Source organism: Nerophis lumbriciformis, linkage group LG12 (genome assembly GCF_033978685.3).
Source record: "Nerophis lumbriciformis linkage group LG12, RoL_Nlum_v2.1, whole genome shotgun sequence".
Classification (NCBI taxonomy): domain Eukaryota; kingdom Metazoa; phylum Chordata; class Actinopteri; order Syngnathiformes; family Syngnathidae; genus Nerophis; species Nerophis lumbriciformis.
Window position 1 is genome coordinate 20,913,535 of NC_084559.2, and position 24,696 is coordinate 20,938,230.

The following is a 24,696-nucleotide window of genomic DNA, read 5'->3' on the forward strand; positions in this document are numbered from 1 at the left end:
TCAAGTTGGTAAGTGGTGTCATTTTCTGGATGATTTCTTTAATTCAATGAATATCATCCACTTCTTCTATGCTCGTCCCTCACTCACTTTCTTCCTTCCCATGCTGGGAAACACAAAGTGATGTTAATCTCTAGCTATAAGCTCAAGCTGGCGAGTAAAACCAGATTTTAAGAGGTTCACTGTGACGTTTGCTAGACCAACTAACGGCAGAGATGTTTGGAACTCAAATGTTTGCTTGTAACTTAAAGCATAACAATTAGCCAAGAGACAGCTCTTATCTAAAAACATTCTTAAATTGAGGTACCACTGAGGCTGATCCGAGGATATCCAATTTCTTTTTTTTTCTTTCCTCTTAAAGCTACCATGACGCATATCCGAAGAGTACCACTATGGAGCCAACATTGTGTCACATGCACTTGTGTAAATTCGCCTTAAATCGGTCCCCTTCATATGTCTCACCATACCATTGGTATTTGTCCGAAGACTGACAAGATGGATTTGTGAAAAAAAAACTTTGTATTCTCTGTAGTCCATCTGCCTTCAGAGAGGTTACAGTGAAACCTGAACACATTTTAAAAAGGACTTTCCATGTTGGTGTTTACTTACTCTCACCTTTCTATTGGCACTCCCGCTGACACAGTATGACGGCAACAGACTAGATGACGAGGTGAGTGAGGGTGAGGCGGATGCATTACTGCCTGCTGTGTGTGTGTGTGTATTTCCTCCTATAGGGCGGTCACAATTACAAACCTGCACTAACGTCCCCCCTCCGTAATTTTTTGTCTTTGTGTCTGCAACATGCAAGTAATGTACACACTTAGGACATATTACCAAAATGATAATTTCACAGTTACAAAGTGACACTGATATCCATTAATACCGCTTAGTGCCTTTACCAGATGCGACGTTTATGGATGTACAGTATGTGGTGATGCTAGGAAAACACGGGAAAAATATTCAACTTGTTCTATGTTGCTTTTGTCTGACAGGCTGAACTGACCTTCTGTGCTGGCGATGTCATCACAGTTTTTGGGGAAATAGATGAAGATGGATTTTATTACGTAAGTGACCTATATTGATTTCTACGACACCTGTCAGTTTAATTCATAATTACAGTACACTGTTATTGTGCCACTCCTTAACATTTTTACTGGCCATAATTATTATTACTGGCCAGAACACTTCACTTTTTTGACTCACAAGGTTTCAAACAAACTTTTAGTTTCTCCTGAATCAACATAAAACTCACTGGGATGCAGTGTTGATTCTGATCTTCCAGTCAAGCAGTTAACCTTCCCATCTCGATAAAAGTGCGACCAGTATTGATGGGAGTGAGAGATGGGTTTTATGGCTTTTTGAAGGGAGCCGGATCTTGAGGAGCCATTCCATTAGGTGGTGCCATATTTCCATGCTTTGGCAGTGACATCAGTAGTTTGAATTTTCCCTCACCTAAAAAAAACCCATAACATTTTAATACAGAAACAACACACTAATAATAAAATGCATTAATGGATACAAAAAGTATTACAAATGGGGTGTGTATGCTAGAACTACTACCCTTTAGAATAATGAACCCGAAAAGTGAATCCAAATTAAAAAAAAGAATAATTTAAGATGTATTTTTTTTTTATGGAAAAGGGTTTTATTTTTATAAAAAAGTTGATCTCAGCTTCTTTTAACTGACTCATTTTCAAGTCCAGTTGCCAGTCGGTTGACACGCAGACACGTGCAGAGTGGGTAATTGCTGACACTTAAACTTACATGTGCATAAAAAACGTCTCTCAAAGGAATGACTCACAACAAGATTCTCATCGTTCGCTTAAAAGTGCCGTTCAAAGGATTCGATTCATTCACAAACGTTATCTCTGGTTGAAGTTTCTCCTCTGAGTTCATGTTAATTTTCACTTGCATGGTGATGGCTTTCCCTTTTTGCAAAAAAAGCCAACTTTACGCCTGCGAGACAACGTGCAAAAGGTTCACTGATAAGCAGTGCTATCCATGTTAGCCCTTGCCCTTTGCTACAATTGAATTAAATAATTGGTAATTCCACCTAAACATGTCTTCAGCTGGTATAGGATTCCATTGCATCCAACTACAGTTGTTTTGCACCCAAAAAAGCTAATAATGCATTGAGCTAAGAGGATACACCAATAACTCAGACTATAGCTGTCCTATTTACCGGTAGTCTGGAGCAGGGATGTTTAACTTTTTTGTTGCATCTTTGCAGTTTATTAAATTTTGTTTCACCTACTCAGTGGCCTAGTGGTTAGAGTGTCCGCCCTGAGATCGGTAGGTTGTGAGTTCAAACCCCGGCCGAGTCATGCCAAAGACTATAAAAATGGGACCCATTTCCTCCCTGCTTGGCACTCAGCATCAAGGGTTGGAATTGGGGGTTAAATCACCAAAATGATTCCCGGGCACAGCACCGCTGCTCCTCTCACCTCCCAGGGGGTGATCAAGGGAATGGGTCAAATGCAGAGGACAAATTTCACCACACCTAGTGTGTGTGTGTGACAATCATTGGTACTTTAACTTTTAACTTAACTTTAACTTAATTAAATATGATAACATTACAGTGCTACTGTTGAGGAACTTGGACCAGTGAAAACTTTTAGAAATTGACATTTTAACCTCCACTGCACTTCATCATCAAGCCACGAGAGATGATGCTGGTTCTAAATTTAAGGATAATAGTGAAGGGAGAAGTTGGCACCAGAACATTTTGGGAATTGTGGCCCAGAAAACAATTTAGTTAAATAACCCTGGTCTCTAGAAGGTGTGTCAAACTTGTTTACATTGAGGGCCACGTTTCAGTTATGGGTGCCCTCAGAAAGCTGATTGTCACAGTAAATATACAATAATATTATTTTCAAACGCCTCAGATTTGTAGATTTAAAAAAAGGGACAATATATATTACTGAACATTTGACATGGAAATATGTAGGATTATTGCCAGAGGCAAATTTCCATCTCAATTTTCTTGATAAGTTGATGTTAAAATTACAACAAATAATAATAATAATAATAATAATAATAACTGGGATTTATACAGCGCTTTTCTAAGTACCCAAAGTCGCTTTACACGTGGAACCCATCATTCATTCACACCTGGTGGTGGTAAGCTACTTTCATAGCCACAGCTGCCCTGGGGTAGACTGACAGAAGCGTGGCTGCAATTTGCGCCAACGGCCCCTCCGACCACCACCTATCATTCATCATTCAGTTCACCGGTGTGAGTGGCACCGGGGGCAAAGGGTGAAGTGTCCCGCCCAAGGACACAACGGCAGCGATTTTTGGATGGTAAGAGGCGGGGAGCGAACCTGCAACCCTCAGGTTTCTGGCACGGTTGCTCTACCCACTACGCCATGCCGCCCCCAAACAGAGACTTGGTACACAGGTTAACAATATAAGCATGCAAAATTCTAAGGTTTAAATACCAAAGGTGCTGTTGTAGGCACTCACTCCCACAAATGTACCTTGTAAATTACATGAAACAATTGATAAATGCATAATTCATAACATACACTTCCATTTTATATTTATTGTTACACAATTGCCTGTGCATTTGATTATTGTGTAAAAAAACATTTTACACACAAACTGATAAGATAACATGCTTTGAAATAAGTCAGGGTGACAAGCAGATAAGTATTTTGATTTTTAACAAAATAACATGTCAGAAATATCTTAGGTCATATTCATTTTTTTCTATGTTTGAAACAATTCTGTGTGGTCTACATAACATGTACGGTAATTAGGTGGTTCTTTGATAAAAACTTTGCATAGATTATGTTTTACAGACAGTCTTCAAGTCGCTTTCTGACCGTCTCTTCAGGATGCGCCGTTTTGTTTTATGTGCGTCTTTAGCGCTTCAGAGACACAAGTTGAAACTATGTGATACCTTTTATTTGAAATGGCAACATTGAAGAATGTGTGTACTGTACGAGCCAGTCTGCCCCACAGCAAGATGATAGAGAAAAAGAAGAAACTTATTTGACTACAGCGTGGACTACAATGGCGGACTTGTGCAAAGCACTTCAAGTAAAACTTTACCAAATATGAAGAAATCCGCTGAAGTCACCAATAGGGAAAACGTCACAATATGGGGCAAATTCCAAACCGCTCGTTTGAAGTATAAAGAAAGACAAGATTGTTTGATAAATATCTGACATGCCTCCATGGTTAAATGTCACATTTAATTCATTATATTTGTTGCATTGTCCGATAATTTTACATTTAAAAGACTTACAAAAGCAATGTTGCTGCATGTGGGGCACATCTTGAAAAACACTTTTTTTTTTTTTTTTTTTACACAATTTATAGGAGGGTGTTCATAACCACTAACAGCACAGAAGGTCATAAAACGAATATCACTTAAACGTGACTGACATCCTTCTGTGTTCTTCAGGGTGAGCTCAACGGACACAATGGACTTGTTCCTTCCAACTTTCTAGAAGAAGTGCCTGATGATGTGGAGGTTTTTCTCACGGACTCACCATCTCGATACCCCCAGGACACGCCTACACGAATAAAGACCAAAAGGGTACATGCTCCTTTGCAGTACTAGCAAGCCTCATTTTGGTTTCTTCTATCCTGTGTGTGCGTGGGCCAGTGATTTGGGCCAAAGTGCATTGACATTTTAACTGTAAATAAATACAGTCAATCAAAATTAATGTTGACAGAACTAATATTTTTATGTTAATGGTGTTACCTTTGCAATTTTTATACTATATGGATGTATTTAAAAAAAAAAGGGGGAACTGCACCATTTTTGGGGGGATTTTTGCTTATCGTTTACAATCCTTATAAAAGACGAGAACTAAAACAACAATTTTTCTTGCATTTTAATTCATAATAATGGGCTTGTCTAGGTGGCTAGCAATGCAGCGAATGGGAGGAATCTATTCTGCCTCTAAGTCACTTAAAAAAACATCCAAAAACCACCAACAATACTTAATTTATGTTCCGTAACCTGGATAAGAATCAAGCTGTCGCAACATTGTTATTGTAAGAGTGAACACTGAGGTACTGTTTATCTAGCAGAGTAACACATCGCCTTGAGATGGCATGCTACGGCATTAGCCATGAGCTAGCTTTTGTGTCAACAGCTGAATGGCTTTTGAGTTTGTAACAACTTGACGCACTACGACACCAATCTATACTGACTGAGAAACATGATCATATTATTGTATCTGTAGAATAATAACCCACATTTCATGTTTTGTTTGTACACAGCTAAATAGACAGAGTATGTCGTGATAACAAGCATGACGTGCTGCATGTATCATGATAACATTTTGGTAAAGCTGGCCGGGGACGTTTCCAGTCGATTTTGGGTAAGCATGCCATTTATGTCGGCACAGCTTGGCTCCAAGTTCCGCATTTCACAGTTCCACCTTCCACATGAATCCTCATTCATCCAAAAATATCCATCTTCATCATGTATTACCAAGTCTGCCAAGATTAAAACACATGCATTTATTAACGGAAGTGCACTGCTATGTGAACGTAAATAAATGCGCTAAGGAAATAATTTCCAGTAATGCCTAAAATTACCAAAATAAGGTAAATATTGTGCACATTACATATTATGAACGTGCCTGTTACAACATATGTATACTTGCAGTGAGTATATAACACATTGAAGGGTTTGGAAGTTGTTTTAGAGGGCTTTGAAGGCTACAATGGTGACTCCCATTAGCCACATCTTAAAAGCGTTTATCTTAAAAAAATAAGACACGTGTGTTCTTTCACTCATAATGCGAATGATGTAAACGATTCCAAAAAAAGTGCAGTTCCCCTTACAACGAACACTTGCTTGAATTGTTACTAATACGGTTGTGAGTTTTGATGGATGTGGCGTGTAGGCCAGTATTTAACATGATAGTCACATTTTTGTATTTACTCATATTTTATCAGTACGTTTGTTAAGTACCGCCTGAAATAATTCTAATAAATGTGATGTTATTTTTCTGTATTAGAGACAATGCAATTGTTTCGGGAAAAAACGCATCAAAATATTTTTCTGTGTTGTAATTCAACATTTTCATCGTGCCAACTATTGAAATGCCGTCACCATCTATATTTTATTTTTATTTCTTTTCCTCACCTGCTTGGCAAAACAGAAGAAGAGCGTTCATTTCACACCTTAAAGGCTCTGTTTCCGTCACGTAAGTGAGCAACTGAGGATACAAGATTACGCTCCCCTCGTCTAATGCAGATGACATGGGTACCCTTAGTTTCTTGGTATGCAACACATACTACCACTTTATATTATTTTAATGCTCCTATACCTTCAGGCAGTACTAAGGTTTATACTGTATGTTGCTAGGTGACAGTAGCCCTAGCCAATGCATTAGACAAGACGTGTGGTATCTTCAGTTGCTTCTCCTCCGAGTGGTGTACATGACAATGTGTGTCTCCTACTGTAACCCATGCTAAGCTAAAAGGCAATCTTGCACTCTTCCCTGCCCTGCTAAAATCAAAATATATCAGTTAAAATCACACTTACATGAGTATGTTCACTACGAGTAGCACACTGCAGTAAAGAGATGCTGAAGCTATTGTAATTTTGATCAATATATGCTAAACTAGCTAAACAAAACATCTGCATCTTAGTTTTGTTTTATAGACAAATACAATGAGTGTAATATCTATTAATAGATATGTAATACATGTTAAATTATGTTTAGGTATGCCAAAGGCCAAAACCAAAGAGCCGTGGAGCCAAAATGTTCCCCAGATTGCACTTTGGAGACGCTTGGCCAATACAAATTCTATGCAGAGAGAAAGAAAAAACACACTAGAGATGTAATATGAGAATATAATATCACGGTTATTGTGACTAAAATTGATGAATGACGTAGCACTCCATATGAAATTGTACCGCAAATGTATTCCTGCTTCGTCAATGATTAGAATATTATTCTCCAGTTACACTAATCAAACATTGACCGAAGTAAATTTGAGATGGTTTTAAAATGTATGTTTTCATGTTGAAATTTACATTTTTCACTAAGAAAATACAGCAATATTTTCCCTGTGTATTTGTTTTCGGATACAAAGTAAATTCAAGTTTGATTTATTGAATGTCTAAAAATTGTTTCACATAAGTGTAAATAAATACAATTCCGCTGAGGGCCCCAATTTAGCCTGTGGCAGCCCTGCTTAATTATCAGTGTTGTTGAATGTGCTCCAAAAGTACTAATACACTCACACACTGAATTATTTTAACCTAAATGTATTTAAGACAAATTAGAAAGTATATTTCTACAGGGCAATTTAAGGGAGCCTTTTAGCTTATGATTACAGAAAAGGATCCCTCTGTAACCCAGTTGTATCTGCAGTCTCTACAGAGAAATCAATTTAAGAAATCGTTGTGATTTGTCCCTCTTGTTCTCCAAATGCAAAGTGTATTTGTGTAAGTGGCTGCCTTCATTGGGAAAAAGGTGGTCCTAGTGGATGCAACACGTGTTTTCTTTTGTTGAGGCAGCTTCATTCAGAAACAAAGACAAGCAGTGTGTTTGTACCTGGCAGACAGGGTGGGTGGAGCCTTGGAATGCTTGTAAGAAGTAGGACAGAGCTTTTGGTGTGACAGCTGGCTTTTTAACACCCTCAACTATCCCCTGTGGATCTTCCTTTAGGTTCCATGGGACGATTCAGGTCCGCCTAGAAGAGCAGGCTCGCCGACCGTGCGTCCACACATCATGCAGTACCATCAGGGCCCCTCTGGACATACACGCCTCCAAAAAGATAAAGAAACTTCACTGCGGAGGGAAGAAGCTGTTGCTCGACGCTGTTAACACCTTGACCTACACATACTGCAAGTGAACAGGCGGCATTAAATCTTGAGCTTTCTTACTTTTAAATATTACATCTCATTTTTACTGAGACTCAAGTGTGGATCCTTACCTCAGATGCATAATGCATGTTTCACATCAGCACCTGCCCTCCTGACCCATACCTAGCGAGAAAATCACTCAAGGAAAGTGGAACGTGTGCCTTCGCACAGTATGGCCAACATGCCGTTTTGCTTACTATCAAAGCAAGCACTCAGAATGAGCAGCAGGGTTATCTCCTTACTGCTGAAGTCCAACATCACACAGGTCAAACCTCCATATAATTGCCTTAATATCACAAATGAGTCCCTCTCCGCTGCACGAACAACAGCAACATGGAATTAAGGGCAACAAATCATTGAGGCAGGATGGCACCTGTGTGACAGCGCAGACTTCGAGACAGAAGTGTCACCTGTTGTCCTGTGTTGAAAGCATTTGATACTGTCAGGCAAGTATCCTGTTACAGCAGACAATTTGTAAACAAATATTGGGCTGTGGGATGTTGTGTGAACAGGTATTACAGTATTGCTTTAGTATTTTGAACTAAAGGTGGATAAATTCAGGATTTATGGTTATGTTACACATTCTGCTACATTCGAGAGTGAAAGAAGCTGTGTTCAATATATATATTTTTTTTAAAGTCACATTTGTATTATCTATTGTGACATTACGATTCATCCAATAAATTCAAAAATGCAAAAAAATAAAAACTGTCAGCAAATTTTACACCTTCAATTCATACCTTTTTAATAACTGACAGAAAGTATAAGTAATACTGGAGATTAGATTAACATTGTAGTTCACCTACCTCTTTACAGCACCTCTCACCTAAACCCCAATCCACTTAATTGGAAAGGTTTAATCAGTCACTCAGTCATGGTGCAGGTTATAAGTACTGTAACTCTATACATAGCCACAGCTCCTTATACTGTATGTAGTGAATGTACGATCAATTGAAAGCCATTGTATTTAGCCATCCCTATAAATTAATCCCCAAACATCTATAAAGGCGTGTCCTGTACACTTGCATTGACTTAAAACTGCCAAAAGAAATGGAGAAATATGAATGCACATTGTGGAAAATAAAGACTTTCTGGCCAGCCATGTCCACCTACACCCTTGTACCTATGTCTCAGTTCACATCGCTTCCTATCAATTTGTGTGACTGATGCTCTTTTGTAAATTGTAAATGTTTATACTTGATTTTCAAATTGCCTTTTTTGTACATTCACTTTATAATCAAGCAGTACAAGTGTTTCCCATGGTGTCTTGAAGACCTTTTTGTTTGCAATGTGTGCTAGCTTTATTATAAGAATAATCAGCCTATATTCATGGTTACAAACTACTGTGTGGGTGTGCATGTGCAATCTTTTTTTTAAAACAAGCTAAATAAATTTGATATTTTGTAATATTTGCAAGTCTGATTGATTTAACTCAAAATATGACACTGGTTTGAGATATTTTATTGAAGAAAAGTGTTCATTTGAGCAACTTATGCTAGACAATATCCAAAGCATTCCTGTGAACATTGCAATTTTTCAGGTCATTGTTTTCTCAAAGCACTCTAACTTAACCACAACTGGACTATTCAGATCAAATAGATTTTCGCATTAAAAGTCCATAAGTAGTACCATCTCTTAATAAAATAAAGACTTTGGATCCAGCAGCATCTCCTCAGTTTTTGAGCTGTCCTACTTATTATACACATTAACTAATAGGAATTTATACAGACCAGTTGCGATCTATTGATGGCTCTTGAACAAAAAAGTGTTACAATGCTCGTTTTTCCAAACAAAACAAAATTAGTACCAACTCTTTTTGCTTTAAACAAAACTATTGATGTTGGACAACGACAGTATGAAATGTAACAGCTCTGCTTAACATACCAAAATAAATGCCTTTCATTTGCCTTACAAACTAAAAAAACAAGGTCGAACAACTGATTGAGGCAAACAAGCACACTTTCTTCTACAAATAAAAGAGGAGGTTATCCAGCTCCATATTTGGCTCCTTGTGGATGCTTTGACCTACCAAGAAGGCCAACTTGTGGGCATACTGGCAGGGAGCAGGTACTGCAATTATCCCCTAAAAAACAATGTTCAGAATAATTAGAACAAATGCAAAAATAAGTAGATATATGAGTCATTTATTTCTAATGACAAGGGTGTCGTAGGAGTGATTCGGAAATAGGACTGTTGACTATATTTCAGAAAAACATTGTCAATATTAAACAGCAGACTGTAGTTTAGATTTTTGTAACATTAAATCAGTTGTCGCTGTTTTACTGCAGAGCAGGTTCGACGATGCTCCATATAACACTGAACTAGTTCTCTATCTAAACATCTTAACCTTTGTTCACAGGCAAAAACACAAGTGACTTGCCTGCCAGTTGTAGTACATGTGGCAAAGCTTGTACGTAAGCCGCTGCATGTGATCAGGCTTGAGTCCACTGGTGTCATACACAACATTGTAGTGGGTTGGAGAAACACTTCCAAAGTTGACTGCCTGGCTCACAATGTAGAAGTCATACCTGGCAAAATGTATGATTGTCCATTTAGGATTAGTACTTTTGTCAAAGCACTAGGTTGTGTACATTTATGAAATACCCAAACTGATCAGAAATCATTTGTGTGGCAAAAGATTGACTAACAAGTCATTGACCGATGTTACACCACTCTGAGAAAGACCACTTAGTTGTGTACACAGTTAATTAGGATCTATCTTAAGAGAAAAGATAGGACTTAGAGAAAAACAGGTTACCATTCTGGACGGGTGACTTCCGAGTCAACAACAGTCCCTGGAGGTGGGTTGTACATCTTTCCATTGCTGTACTCAAATAACCTGCAGGTAATGCGCTTCTTCACCACCACCACCGTCAGCTTTGGCCTGCAGAAATTGAGAAGTTGTGAGATACAGTATGTGCGGAATGGGCACTGAGGTTTCAAGGTCATATTAAGACACTTGCATGTAATCTTGACCCATGGTTTTGATGGAGTCGATGATCTGAGCGACCTCGTAGTCGACCACACTGTGCAGCTGGCCGTCTCCCACTCCATCACGATACACAATGATACGTGTTGGAAGGCTTTTGTTTAACTTGTAGTAGTTTTTGAGTGCACCTGCAGGTAAAAATGTTTAATACTAGCAGTAGGAATCTTTTTTTGGGAATCTATTTTAATAGACTTGCCAGCAAAGGCCATCTTCAGCCCGTCCATAATTTCCTGCCCTTTGTTTTGCAGTTTGACCTTTGAGTACCACCTTGACAAAAAAAATAAGTTATCCTTTCCAAGTCACTTTTGCACAGCTATAAGCAAGACAGATTGTCAGGCTATTGTGATTTCCCAAACCTGCTCATGTTCTGATTGAGACTAGCCACCAGCGCACCAATGGACCTCTTCTCCGAAGATGTATCATGGTAGCAGTCAATGCCCACAATCATGAGCTGCTTGAGCTGCACAAAAAAGGACCATTTAACTATAATATTGATTATAATACACACAGCCCACCATGCCTGTTATTACAACTACAGTACATACACTGCTTAGCTGTGTATAAACAAAGCATGAAATGTGGGCTAATACTTTACAGATACTGTATTATTGTTCATGTTTTCCAAGCAATACAGATTGGTGTCCTATCCAATTGTGTTATGTATTACGAACTCAAAATTATTCAACTGCTGATGCAAAAGCTGGCTTATCTCTTTCCATAGCTAACTTAATGGACTTAGCATGCCGTCCCAAGACAATGTCTTACTCAACAGAAAAAGTTTCTCAGTGTTCGCTCTTACAATGAAGTCGCTACAGCTTGGTTAGTATACAGGTTATGTAACACAAACGAAGTAATGTTGGCGGTTTTTGAATGAATTTTCAAAGGGACTTAGCGGCAAAAACGATTGCTCCCATTAGCTGCATCGCCAGCCATTGTAGGCATATCTTAACATCTGCTGGGGGGTTTGGAGGTTTGAGATAGTAATGCTGACAAAATATATGCAATTCAAATGTCCATTACAGAGGATGCTGGTTCTCAGGCATATACAACATAAGAATAATCAGTGTTTCCCATATATTAATTTACTCATGGCGGGTCGCCACAAATTTAAGGCTACCACAAGAAAAATAAAAAATAATAAAATTATATATACTGTATATTAGGGCTGTCAAATGAGTAATTTTTTTAAATCAGATTAATCACACTCTTAATTAATCATGACTAATCACAGGTTATTACTCGCTTGCATAATTAACATTTGCTAAAGAAAATACCAATATTTGGACACAATGCAATTTTGTTGTCAAAATGTAATCAAAGCACATTTTATGGAGGGGAGTCCCGGACAGCATATTCAAGTCTGCCAGCTGTTCAATCCCAACTACAGAAAAAGCATAGCAGTAGCCAAGCAAAGTAATGCACATTCTAATTGGTTGAAGTCAGTACATCTTTATTATTGTATAATCTGGGTAATGTCCCAACCCAGACTTGACACTTGTTTTGACCCTTCGTTGGCATCTGTCCATGCGCATTGTGATATTACTTAACGTTCACTTACCTAAATCGACTTATTATACTACTTGGATATGGCCAGCCAAAAATATTAGATAGGCATATAAACAAAAAAGGACATTTAAACCTGCAGCTTCAATCCAGTCTTACTTACAGGGATTTCCACGCTCCAAAGCTCTCCTCCAATTTTGCAGGCCATCTGCAGTGCAATCTTTGTGGCAATGGTCATGAGGGCCTGAGGTCGGCCGAGGGTCCGGGCCAACACACATTGGCTGGGAGTGGGGCACTCTACACAGAGGTATTTCTTAACACTGTTGTAGTTGTTCTGCCTGTTATTGGAGAGGACCACCACCACCTGAGAAGTGTGATATTGCAATGTTAACCATATTTATTTAACTTTGAACACAAGTACATGAGCAGTTGAAATAAAAAGCATGTTTTTGCTACAATTAGTAAAATACAATTCATAAAGTGCAGAACTGCCAACACTTGTTTGCAATCTAATAAAACTAATTCCATGCACTTTAGTCTAAGCCCATTACTTGGCAAACCTCAATGTTTGGGTTAAGGTTCTGTGAGAATCCCAGGATTCATTACATTTCTTCATCTGAGAGACGACTCCTACGCACTGAATTTTAGAATAAACACATCTAACATAACATTGATTAAAAAATGTGTTATGTGGTAGTTTAAGATGGCTGGACAAATCCCATGCCGACGATTAAGTTCTCAAATAACTAGTTAAGTGATTTATGGTTCACCTATGTGATAAATAAGATTACCATTTGTTTTATTAAATAAGGTTCAATAAGTTTAAAGATTTTTATTTGTATTTTGTTAACATTTGGAGTGAAAACATTTACTTAAACTGTATAATATAGTACATCCGACTTCCTTGCTTAATCCATTCCATAATTTAATTCCACATATTGTATATGCTAAAGGTTTAAAGAGTTGTACGTGCATACAGATGTTTTAAACTAGATTGTTCTTATTTATATTTCTCTTTTGTTGAGTACAAATGTACATTCTTGGGTAACAAGTTATAGTTTGCTTTGTACATAATTTTAGCAGTTTGCTAACGCATGGCAGATGATCACTGATGTCGGATATTTGCAGACCACTTGTGGTACGATCAAAATATGTGTGGCACTGTGTCCCGAGATTCTGCTTGGCCTTTTGATTTTTGGGTATAAACTTGTGCTATACATTGAGTGTCTATGAAGTAATTCATGGACTTTCATTTGTTAGGGTTCAAGAGGTCAATGTTGAAGTCACCACGTACTGTAAGCAAATTACATTTTGACTGATTTTAATAAAAGTCGCTTTTATCCAGTTCTCAAACGTGCCAATGTTTGACTTAGGTATTCTTAATATACAGCAAATTAATGTTTTTTCATGACATATTTCAATGGTTTAACTTCCTAAAATATTATCGTTAGCTAATGACATTTTTTTTACGACTTGTAATTCAAGTTCTTCATCATGTACGCAGCTATCCCTCCTTCGTTCTTATTGGTTCTGTATAATTTAGTTTATATCCTTCCAGCTCAAATGGTAGAGTGGCCGTGCCGGCAACTTGAGGGTTCCAGGTTCGATCCCCGCTTCCGCCATCCTAGTCACTGCAGTCGTGTCCTTAGACCAGACACTTTACCCACCTGCTCCCAGTGCCCACACTGGTTTAAATGTAACTTGGATATTGGGTTTCACTATGTAAAAGCGCTTTGAGTCACTAGAGAATGATGTGTTTGACAAGTACTCTTGTTTCTGGACCTCTATTTAGTTTGATGTAGATTTTGCCGTTGGTACTCCAGGTTCCCAGAATTATCCCGTTTTCTCAAGTCGTGTATAGCATTGCGTTTAGTGAAGTCCTCGTTCATGTACAAAACCCAAAATCAGTGAAGTTGGCACGTTGTGTAGATCGTAAATAAAAACAGAATACAATGATTAGAAATCCCTTGAAACCTATATTCAATTGAATAGACTGCAAAGACAAGACATTTAATGTTTAAACTGAGAATTATTTTTTTTTTGCAAATTATCATGAACTTAGAATTTAATGGCAGCAACATTGCAAAAAATGTTGGCACAGGGACATTTTTACCACTGTGTGACACGGCCTTTCCTTTTAACAACACTCAGTAAACGTTTGGGAACGGAGGAGACCAATTTTTGAAGCATTTCAGGTGTAGTTCTTTCCCATTCGTGCTTGATGTAAAACTTAAGTTGTTCAACATTCCGGGGTCTCCATTTTGGTATTTGACGCTTCATAATGCGCCACACATTTTCAATGGGAGACAGGTCTGGACTACGGGCAGGCCATTCTAGTACCCGCGCTATTTTACTACGAAGCCACGCGGTTGTAACAGATACAGAATGTGGCTTGGCATTGTTTTGCTGAAATAAGCAGGGCCGTCTATAAAAAAGATGTTGCTTGGAATGCAACATGCTGTATGTTGCTCCAAAACCTGTATCACTCAATCAAAGTGGATTTATATAGCCCTAAATCACAAGTGTCTTAAAGGGCTGCACAAGCCACAACGACATCCTCGGCTCAGATCCCACATCAGGGCAAGAAAAAAACTCAACCCAATGGGATGACAATGAGAAACCTTGGAGGGGACTGCAGATGTGGGGACCACCGCCCCGCCGGGCGAGCGGTGCAATGGATGTCGAGTGAATCTAGCATAATAGTGTGAGAGTCCAGTCCATAGTGGATCTAGCATAATAGTGTGAGAGTCCAGTCTATAGTATGTACTATCCATCCATTTTCTACTGCTTGTCCATTTCCGGGTCGTGGGGGGTGCTGGAGCCTATCTCAGCCTTTCAGCATTAATGGTACCTTCACAGATGTGAAAGTTACTCATGCCTTGGGGACCAATACACCCGTACCATCACAGATGCTGGCTTTTGAAATTTGCGCTTTTAACAGTCCCAATGGTTGACCTCTTTGGTCCGGAGGACACGACGTCCAGTTTCCAAAAACAAAGGTGTGTGCACGTGCAGTGATTTCTGAAGATTCTCTGAACCTTTTGATGATGATGATATTACGGACCGTAGATGGTGAAATCCCTAAATTCCTTGCAATAGCTCGTTGAGAAATGTTGTTCGTAAAACTGCTCGACAATTTGCTCATGCATTTGTTCACAAAGTAGTGACTCTCGCCCCATCCTTGTTTGTGAATGTCTGAGCATTTAGTGGAAGCTGCTTTTATTCCCACCTGTTCCCAATTAGCCTGTTCACCTGTGGGATGGGGCTTCACGGTGGCAGAGGGGTTAGTGCATCTGCCTCACAATACGAAGGTCCTGAGTAGTCTTGGGTTCAATCCCGGGCTCGGGATCTTTCTGTGTGGAGTTTGCATGTTCTCCCCGTGACTGCGTGGGTTCCCTCCGGGTACTCCGGCTTCCTCCCACTTCCAAAGACATGCACCTGGGGATAAGTTGATTGGCAACACTAAATTGGCCCTAGTGTGTGGATGTGAGTGTGAATGTTGTCTGTCTATCTGTGTTGGCCCTGCGATGAGGTGGCGACTTGTCCAGGGTGTACCCCGCCTTCCGCCCGATTGTAGCTGAGATAGGCTCCAGCGCCCCCCGCGACCCCAAAGGGAATAAGCGGTAGTAAATGGATGGATGGTCCTGTGGGATGTTCAAAATAAGTGTTTGATGAACATTCCTCAACTTTCTCAGTCTTTCTTGCCACTTGTACCAGCTTTTTTGAAACATGTTGCAGGCATCAAATTCCAAATGAGCTAATATTTGCAAAAAATTAAGTTTACCAGTTTGAACGTTAAGTGTCTTGTCTTTGCAATTTAGTTAATTGAATAAAGGTTGAAAAGGATTTGCAAACCATTGTATTCTGTTTTTACAATTTACACAACCTGCCAAATTCACTGGTTTTGTACACATGTTGTACCTTTCCGTTTCTTTCCTTGTTTCAGCAATGCCATTCCTGGCAAGCTTCATGATGACTGGCTTGGTGGTGGTGTTTCTTTAATTGAGTGGAATTAGGGCTCGGCTATACGGACCAAAACTTATACCGCGGTATATTTAGTTCAAATACCGATATATCGTATATACAGGTATCTTAAAAAACTTGCAAAGTGCCCAGGGTTGCCTTAGTGTTTTATGGCTAGATAACAGTGTTGAGCGTACTCAGATTATGTTTGTTGTAAGTACTAACGTAACGCCTTCTTTATTATAAAAGGAAATAGTTAGCCGTTACGATGTCAAAGCAATTTTCGTTTGTTTATGTAAGGTTTATAGCCTCACGCGTGTGCACGGGATAGATGGAGCTTCAGCGAGCTCACTACGGTGAAAACCTCTGGCTGTTAGGTTTAAAGTTACTTGTCACCCACCCAGCCAGTATACTACAGTAGGTTAGTTCGCATGGGCTATGGGCAGAGGCACTTTTGAACAGAGTTGTAGCTAAACATTTGACACCGATCTAACAGCAGAGGTGCCATCGTTAGCTTCTGTGCTAAGTCGCTAACTGATGTGAACAACTTAAACAGATGAGATTGATAGTAAAGTCACTACAAGAGAGATATAGGAAAAAAAAGGAAAAAAGTTTGATGTGTTATTATTAGCCTGCATAAACACCCAAGGGGCAGGGGTGAGCCAAATAGGATGCCCTGTGCTTCACCTGTCAGGCGCAGACAAGAGCAAATGGCCGTAACAAAGGCACATCAAAAATACCGGTATGGCGGTACGGTCTTAAATATATACTGCTTTCTAAAATATACCGATATTAACTATGTTACTGGTATACCGCCCAGCCCTAAGTGGAATGCAAGCCTCGATGGTGTTAGTATAGACGTCAATTACCTTTAAATTCAGGAAGTTGACCACTTGTCCCCAGATCATTGATATCATGTTGTCTGGCATTTAACCGTTGGTGCAATGTTGCTTTCTCTTCTACAAGCATCTTCATCTCCTGTCTTAGTGCTGTGTTATGTTTACTGAGAATCTTCCATTTTTTCTCTGAACTTTCTCATTTTATCATATTATCACAATATTCCTTTTTCTATCCGTTTTTGGAGAATTGACATAATTTTACATACAATTTAAAATCTGTTCTTTAGTTAATCAACATTTTTTTTTTTTTTAACACTATTGACATTGCCCTGCAGACTTCCTTTCAACGTTCTTAAATCCGTGTTCTCTTCGGTCTGGTATTGCTCTGTTGACTTTGTCTTATGCTCTTGGTTGCTAGGCAGCCAAGTGAAGCCGTATGCGTTAGCATTGGCAGAAAGCATCATCTATAACTTGTTTGTCCATGTACCTTGAGTTGGCTAGAGCTATGTAAGCCTTTCTTGTAGATCACTGTTTGGTCAGAAACACTTAAAATGTGTTAAACTCTCACGGTTTCGTTGTTTAGCTTCGGGTCCGTGATTGAATAAGCATTTAAGTGAGATAGTTACATTTACGTGTTTTTCTGTTTTAGTAGGCTGTTGATCGACCACGTCGTCATCCTTTTGAAATCTTGACAAAATAAGCGATATTTTGTGCACACACAAAAACATCAATCCGGGAGTTTTGTAACTTGGATGTTGGTAGACAAAGGCAATATTAGTAGGGATGATGTTCGTTAAGAAATTATCGAGTTCGAGCCCATTATCGAATCCTCTTATCGAACCGATTCCTTATCGAATCCAGATAGGTTGTTGTTGTGTGTTCCAAATGCCATAGATGTTTCGTGACTGGGCCGGCACGCTGTTTATATAGTGGAAAAGCGGACGTGACTGAGGACAGCATGCGGCCGTTATAGGGTAAAGGTTTCAGGTGAGAGAGGACGCTAAAGGCACGCATATAGTGCTGCTATGTGCGTTGTAAATAAAAAAAACGCTGAGAAACACATCACCAACATGGACAAGGTGCTTATGTTTTAAGCTAGCGTATGTTTAACCATGCCTGCGCCCAAAAATACGCTGCGCCTTATTTATGCATTAAATACAGAAATAGCACCCGAAACTGACACGGCGCACCCTATGGTCGCGAAAATACGGTATAGTGGCTTCGATAACGGGAACCGGTTCTCAAAAAGGGATTCGAATCCATGGAATCGGTTCTTTTCTTATCGAATAATCGGGAGAACCGGTTTCGAACATCATCCCTAAATATTAGGGAGTCTTCCGGAGAACCGAGACAAGTTGGAAGGTCTGAGAATGTGTCAAAACCCTAACAGACATAAACTAAGATTTTGAGTACCTTTATTTTTAAAATGTGCTGCAGGCCAATTATGGTGCCTGGACTGTATTTTAAACCTCCCTATTTTAATAGTTTTCACTGTTGACACGCGACGTGACACACTCGGTGAGAAACCACAATTTTTGACTATTGGCATGGTAATAGAAGTGGTAATATTTGGGCACCTCCCAAATTAGGTTATGTTTACATTATAAAACAATTCATGTATCTTTGGTTATTATATTGTATATTATCTGGTGTATTATCCATTGTATATTATATATAATAAATATTTATATTTATGTTAGAAGGCTTCTCCCTTTGGCTACTGACGGAAGATTTATTGCATTATTTCCATTTTTTGATGGAGCGCACAGCTTTCATGAACGGCTAGATATGTGAGAACTGTAACTGACTGCTAGATAAATAATTGTCCTTACTTGGTGTGCAGGCGTCCTAGTTGTAATTTCCATGCCTTTAACAACAGAATGCCAGGCACTTTGCCCCCAGTTATGCAAGCTTCCATTCAGACAAGTTGTCACATTTGCATTGTAGATATCCTTTCATGACTTATTGATCTATCAATTTTTTTTCATAGCCATTTACTCTGTTGTAACTTGGTTCTAGTTACCTGAAACAGGAGAAATGTATCCAAATTGCCCAATGCAAATTCAAGGGTGCATGCCAGGTCAAAATATTACTACATGTTGGCAGTTCTGCAAATAAGTCACTACAGTAACAACTACATGCATTCCAATTATAAAAAAAACACTGCCACCAACCATCTGTATGTGATTTCCAACATTGTGCTGCAGAGTTCTCAAGAGAGACTCCGGATGATCTTCATACTCTATCCTGAATAACACACCCATATACTTTAACAGGATAATAAGAGGGACAACACAGGAACTGCACTTTTTTGGAACTTTTACCATCTTTCACAATCCTTATGTGAGACAAGAACACACCTTTTTTAATGCATTTTAACAAAAATGCTAGCAAGAGGTGGCCAACAATGCAGGTAATGGGGATTCCATTTATTGCATCTATGAAGCGCTCTAAAAAAATACCCAAAACCCTCCATCAATGTTTTACGTCATACTGTAAGTATGTATGTAATGTGACAAGCACATTCATAACATGTAATATTTAAGTATTTTCATAATTTTAAGCATTACAGTGGCTTATTGATTTTACAGAGCGCATCACAACGTTCACCTTTTCTTTCAAAAAACTACAACTAGTAATCATGGCAGACTTCATGATAGCAAAGAATTATTTTTGGACAAACGATGATCCAGCACCTTAAAAGGGGAACTGCACTTTTATTGGAATTGTGCCTATTGCTCAAAATTATATTGAAAGACATGACAAATAGATTTTTTTTATTCATCCATCCATTTTCTACCGACAAGTTGCCACCTCATCACAGGGCCAACACAGTTAGACAACATTCACACTCACATTCACACACTAGGGCCAATATAGTGCATTCAGAAAATAAATAAATGCGATCAAAAGTCGGCTTACAATGGAGCCTAAGGCAGTCGTTCATTTCTGCCGATAGACCCTAAAAACATCCAAATACCTCCAGTAGGGTTTTATGTAGATGATGTAAGCATATATGTACGTAGTAATGAGCACATTTACAATTAGAGATGATATTTACGTATTTTGATCATTTTATGCATACACGACGCATTAATTTAAAAAACGCATCATGTATGCTTTTTTACTTCAGTAGTGATTTCTGCTCACTGCAGACTTTATGACAACCAACAATAAGAATACAACATCACTTACTGTTGTATAAGGTCTGCTGTCATTAGGAAGCCGACTGCTAGGAAATTCATATATTGCCATTTAGATACAATAATTTCTCAAAATCCTTGCGAAGAAAGGGGGCAGGGAGAAACTCTTTGAATAATTATGTGTAGGTTATCACACAACTTTAGTATGCTTAAAGTCTGTTGCTATAGTTATTAGCTATTGTGCACAAGCTGTACTTTTTCTATCTGTACAAGGACAAAACTTCTTGTCTGAGGCCTGGCCTCAGCCGCAGATGTTATCTTTGTTTTAGCCCACTAACAGCCAAGGACTTCAAGGACCTCAACGAAGATAAGATGACAGCACGCAGACGAAGCAGAGACAAGACAATCATAAGGCCCCAGCACATTCTGTCACGTATTGAGCGTACTGGAAGCTGCTTTACATGAAATGTGTGGCCACTCCTTTTAGAGGCAGCCTCAGTGATGTAACCAGGGACCTCCCAAATAAATAAGGAGCGCATGGGACTGTTAGCTCAGAGCGTGGTGGGAAATTGTAACTGAGCGTGCAATCCCAAACGTCTCTCCTCATTGAGCCAAATTGAACTCTGTCTCTGCATGATCCCTTGCTTCTTGTCTGTTTAATAGATGTCATCAGTGTTTGAACCTGACTGAAACAAGTGCCTTTCGTGTTGTCCTCGCCAGTCCAAGGTAATTTATGTCCCAAATTGTCGGATTATATCAACAGCCGCCTTCTGTCCAGGTGAGAGACAGAATTTATGATCCACAATAAACTTAAAAGGACCTGGGAAACGAGGAAGCAGCTGATAAGTCGATGTAAACATCGGCACACAGCGTCACTATAAATAGTTTGTCTGCGTTAGCGCTTATAATATGAATATCTAATACTTGGTTAATATTCAAGTCACGAAATGTAAATTGAATATAGTTGGTGCTTTTTGAATGGTTATCGGATTTTATGGGTGGAATGTTGGATCTCTTATTGACTCCGCTGTAAAGGGACTTTTATTTGCGTTTAATATTTAGAATGCATTAAAAATAAATCAATTTGTCATCATGGAAAAAATCCAAAACAAGGTGCAGTTCCTCTTTCAGTCTGAATATAAAACTGATGGGCTAAAAGTTTTAGATGCCAACCAAGGTTGATATGCAGATCCAGCTTTAGTGAAACATTTAGCTTCATGTTGCATTATTTGATAAGACATTAAGCGTCATGTAGCACTATTGCCTAGTGCTAAAAAATAAAGAAACTACAAACCAAATAAAACAATCACTTATTGTACAATGTCCGCTTTCACTGGGATGCTGACTAATGGGATGTTTATATCTTTCAGCAAAGGACTTGTGTTCCCCATTTAGCTAATAAATTAATCACAATCCTCACTCCTGGTGTTAAAACTTATTTTTTCTTCTAAAACAAGCGTCTTTTTGCAATGTCTTCTTGCCTAAATTGAATTTCAAAGTTGACCAATCTCTCAGCCTATGCCCACAACCTTCTACTATACAGGTGAGAGGCATGATTTATGCAATGCAGCAGCCCACCGGCTCAATAGCTACATAAGCTAGGTGCCGCTTCAGTAAGTCATCGGTGTTAGCACTCATAGTAACAATGTCGCTAATACTTGGTGAACATGCAGATCACGAGATGTAAATGGAGAATTTGGCGGTTTTTGGAAATTTCGTTAAAGGGCGTCATGGGCGAACAGATGACTCTCATTTGCTACATTGTTAGCGGTCAAGTGAATCCTATATTACAACTTGGCATGCATAAAAAAACCTATTCTTTTTCTCACTGCAAATAATTCCAAAAAGTGCAGTTCACCTTTAAAAAGACATGACACTCACATTACAGGTTTATCCAACGGAATCCCAAGTGGTCCTGTGACTTTTTGAAGGGACTGTAGGAGGCTCTGAGCTTCCCTGCTGTTTCGTCTAGTGTAAAGTAGAAGCCACTTTTGAAAAGGAGGAGAGTAGATCACAGGCAGTCCGCGCATTTCTTTTGCCCATTCAGCTGTTCGGGGGTTGTAGGCATACTGTGGAGTAAGATTTTGTCAGTATCTTTTTAAAACACATAGCAAAGTGTAACACTGAAGCATAATCATACAGATTTTGATCCCTGGATAATCCTTTCTGAGGGGAGGACTCGGCCAGTCAGATTTAGGAGTTTCTTATCAAAGTTGAGTCCCCACTTCTCCAACTCTTCCTGTGCTTCAGCATTCCTGTAAAGTAATTTTTTTTTAGTTTATGTTCCAATCTTATATGAGCTGAGATATAAAGATACCCATCTGTTTCTTTGTACACACAAACGAGGCCTATTATTCCTAATTAGATTGAACCCACCTACCTTATTACTGCACAGTTGGGAGACAGGTCATACTTTAATACTTCGGACATCCCCTACATAGTTTGAATCATCATAATAAAATAGTGGCCACCTACTTATTAATGCACTCTGCAAATCCGAGAAGGCGCCCAGCCCTCTGTTCTGGTGCCAGCTTGGTATGACTACTCAGGTCCTTCATAATGGTGTAATCTGCACGCATTTTGTCGGTCAAGCCTAATACACACACAATTTTCATATAGATTAACACATATATACATACACATACTGTATATACACATGGACAGTATATATATTAGGTGTTTGACCAGATGTTTTAAGAAATCTTGTGAGATTAAATTGTGACAATAGCTCTCATAAAAAAATAAGTTTGGTTTTTTGGAACATAACACGCGAGGGGTTGAACCCGCACATGTAATGCTTTGCACAAACCGAGAGGTAGCAAACAAAGCTACCCTCAGCATTTCCTGCGCCAGTGGCGCAACTCACTAACGTGGACAGGTATGGCAAGTTTCTCACATATGTACAAATAAGGGCTGTCAACGTTAATGCGTTAACGCACGCGATAAATAAAAAAATATCGCGTTATCATATGTGAGGGGAGATTATTCACATCCCAGTTAAGGCTTAACACATTCTGTGATCACAATTGTATTTTGGGAGGACGAAGAACGACTCATTTATTTCAATGGGCAGGTCTGATTTGAGGTACGAGTAGTAATGTGCGAGTCATGAACGAATCGCTCAAACTCTCAAGTTTATTACTGAATCAGCACTCCCGAGTTCCCATCGCCATTAACTCTATCAGTGACTCGCCCCTGCCACACTAGCCAGTCAAGAGGATAAACCATGTAATATGAAGTTAATTATTCCAGTAAGTCTGTGTTTTTATAAATGTATTAGACCCATAGAAACGACTACAAATGTTTCTTGCCTTGCATCAACTCTCCTTTCCATTTCCTGCGCAAGCTGAATCACTCGCTGTCACAGTTTGCAGTGTGCTGCTGCAGGTGCTTGACGAAGACTCACTGAATCGGTTACCGAGTGAACGAACTAAGAAGTGAGCGATGGGTCTCACTGATTCACTGACATTTACTTACTGGTCATTGGGGGCAGGACCATTGATGTGGGTGAGTCAGGAGGGAACCATTGAAAACTACAAACCTCGTTTCTATATGAGTTGGGAAATTGAGTTAGATGTAAATATAAACGGAATACAATGATTTGCAAATCATTTTCAACCCATATTCAATTGAATGCACTACAAAGACAAGATATTTGATGTTCAAACTCATAAACTTGATTTTTTTTTTGGAAAAAGTAATTAACTTAGAATTTCATGGCTGTTACATGTGCCAAAGTAGTTGGGAAAGGGCATGTTCACCACTGTGTTACATCACCTTTTCTTTTAACGATACTCAATAAACGATTGGGAACCGATGAAACTAATTGTTGAAGCTTTGAAAGTGGAATTCTTTCCCATTCTTGTTTTATGTAGAGCATCAGTCGTTCAACAGTCCGGGGTCTCCGCTGTCGTATTTTACGCTTCATAATGCGCCACACATTTTCGATGGGAGACAGGTCTGGACTGCAGGCAGGACAGGAAAGTACCCGCACTCTTTTTTTACAAAGCCACGCTGTTGTAACACGCGCTGAATGTGGCTTGGCATTGTCTTGCTGAAATAAGCAGGGCCGACCATGAAAAAGACGGCGCTTAGATGGCAGCATATGTTGTTCCAAAACCTGTATGTACCTTTCAGCATTAATGGTGCCTTCACAGATGTGTAAGTTACCCATGCCTTGGGCACTAATGCACCACCATACCATCACAGATGTTGGCTTTTGAACTTTGCGTCGATAACAGTCTGGATGGTTCGCTTCCCTTTTGGTCCGGATGACACGATGTCGAATATTTTCAAAAACAATTTGAAATGTGGACTCGTCAGACCACAGAACACTTTTCCACTTTGCATGAGTCCATCTTAGATGATCTCGGGCCCAGAGAAGCCGGCGGCGTTTCTGGATGTTGTTGATAAATGGCT

The 24,696-nt window shown here is 39.2% G+C and overlaps 2 protein-coding genes across 17 annotated transcripts in view; one reads left to right on the forward strand and one right to left on the reverse strand.

Annotated features, from left to right (window-relative positions):
- The window catches only part of rimbp2b (RIMS binding protein 2b), a 276,812-nt gene extending 267,518 nt beyond the window's left edge, over positions 1 to 9,294 (forward strand). For 11 of the 15 annotated variants that reach the window (XM_061986074.2, XM_061986067.2, XM_061986071.2 and 8 more), the window contains 4 exons: positions 641 to 667; positions 990 to 1,061; positions 4,409 to 4,543; positions 7,644 to 9,294. In XM_061986074.2, coding sequence (XP_061842058.1) covers positions 641 to 667; positions 990 to 1,061; positions 4,409 to 4,543; positions 7,644 to 7,802 — 393 coding nt within the window. In that variant the 3' untranslated portion in view covers positions 7,803 to 9,294. Of the gene's footprint in view, positions 1 to 640; positions 668 to 989; positions 1,062 to 4,408; positions 4,544 to 6,125; positions 6,171 to 7,643 lie in introns of all 15 variants that reach the window. The other 4 variants (XM_061986069.2, XM_061986084.2, XM_061986076.1 and 1 more) reach the window with 3 other exon arrangements.
- The window catches only part of piwil1 (piwi-like RNA-mediated gene silencing 1), a 40,300-nt gene continuing 24,889 nt past the window's right edge, over positions 9,286 to 24,696 (reverse strand). For both annotated transcript variants that reach the window (XM_061986085.2, XM_061986086.2), the window contains exons 11-21: positions 22,753 to 22,870; positions 22,418 to 22,532; positions 22,159 to 22,346; positions 19,309 to 19,381; positions 12,496 to 12,696; positions 11,186 to 11,289; positions 11,026 to 11,096; positions 10,804 to 10,957; positions 10,599 to 10,724; positions 10,221 to 10,368; positions 9,286 to 9,923 (exon numbers count right to left, since the gene is read on the reverse strand). In XM_061986085.2, coding sequence (XP_061842069.1) covers positions 9,807 to 9,923; positions 10,221 to 10,368; positions 10,599 to 10,724; positions 10,804 to 10,957; positions 11,026 to 11,096; positions 11,186 to 11,289; positions 12,496 to 12,696; positions 19,309 to 19,381; positions 22,159 to 22,346; positions 22,418 to 22,532; positions 22,753 to 22,870 — 1,415 coding nt within the window. In that variant the 3' untranslated portion in view covers positions 9,286 to 9,806. The remainder of the gene's footprint in view (positions 9,924 to 10,220; positions 10,369 to 10,598; positions 10,725 to 10,803; positions 10,958 to 11,025; positions 11,097 to 11,185; positions 11,290 to 12,495; positions 12,697 to 19,308; positions 19,382 to 22,158; positions 22,347 to 22,417; positions 22,533 to 22,752; positions 22,871 to 24,696) is intronic.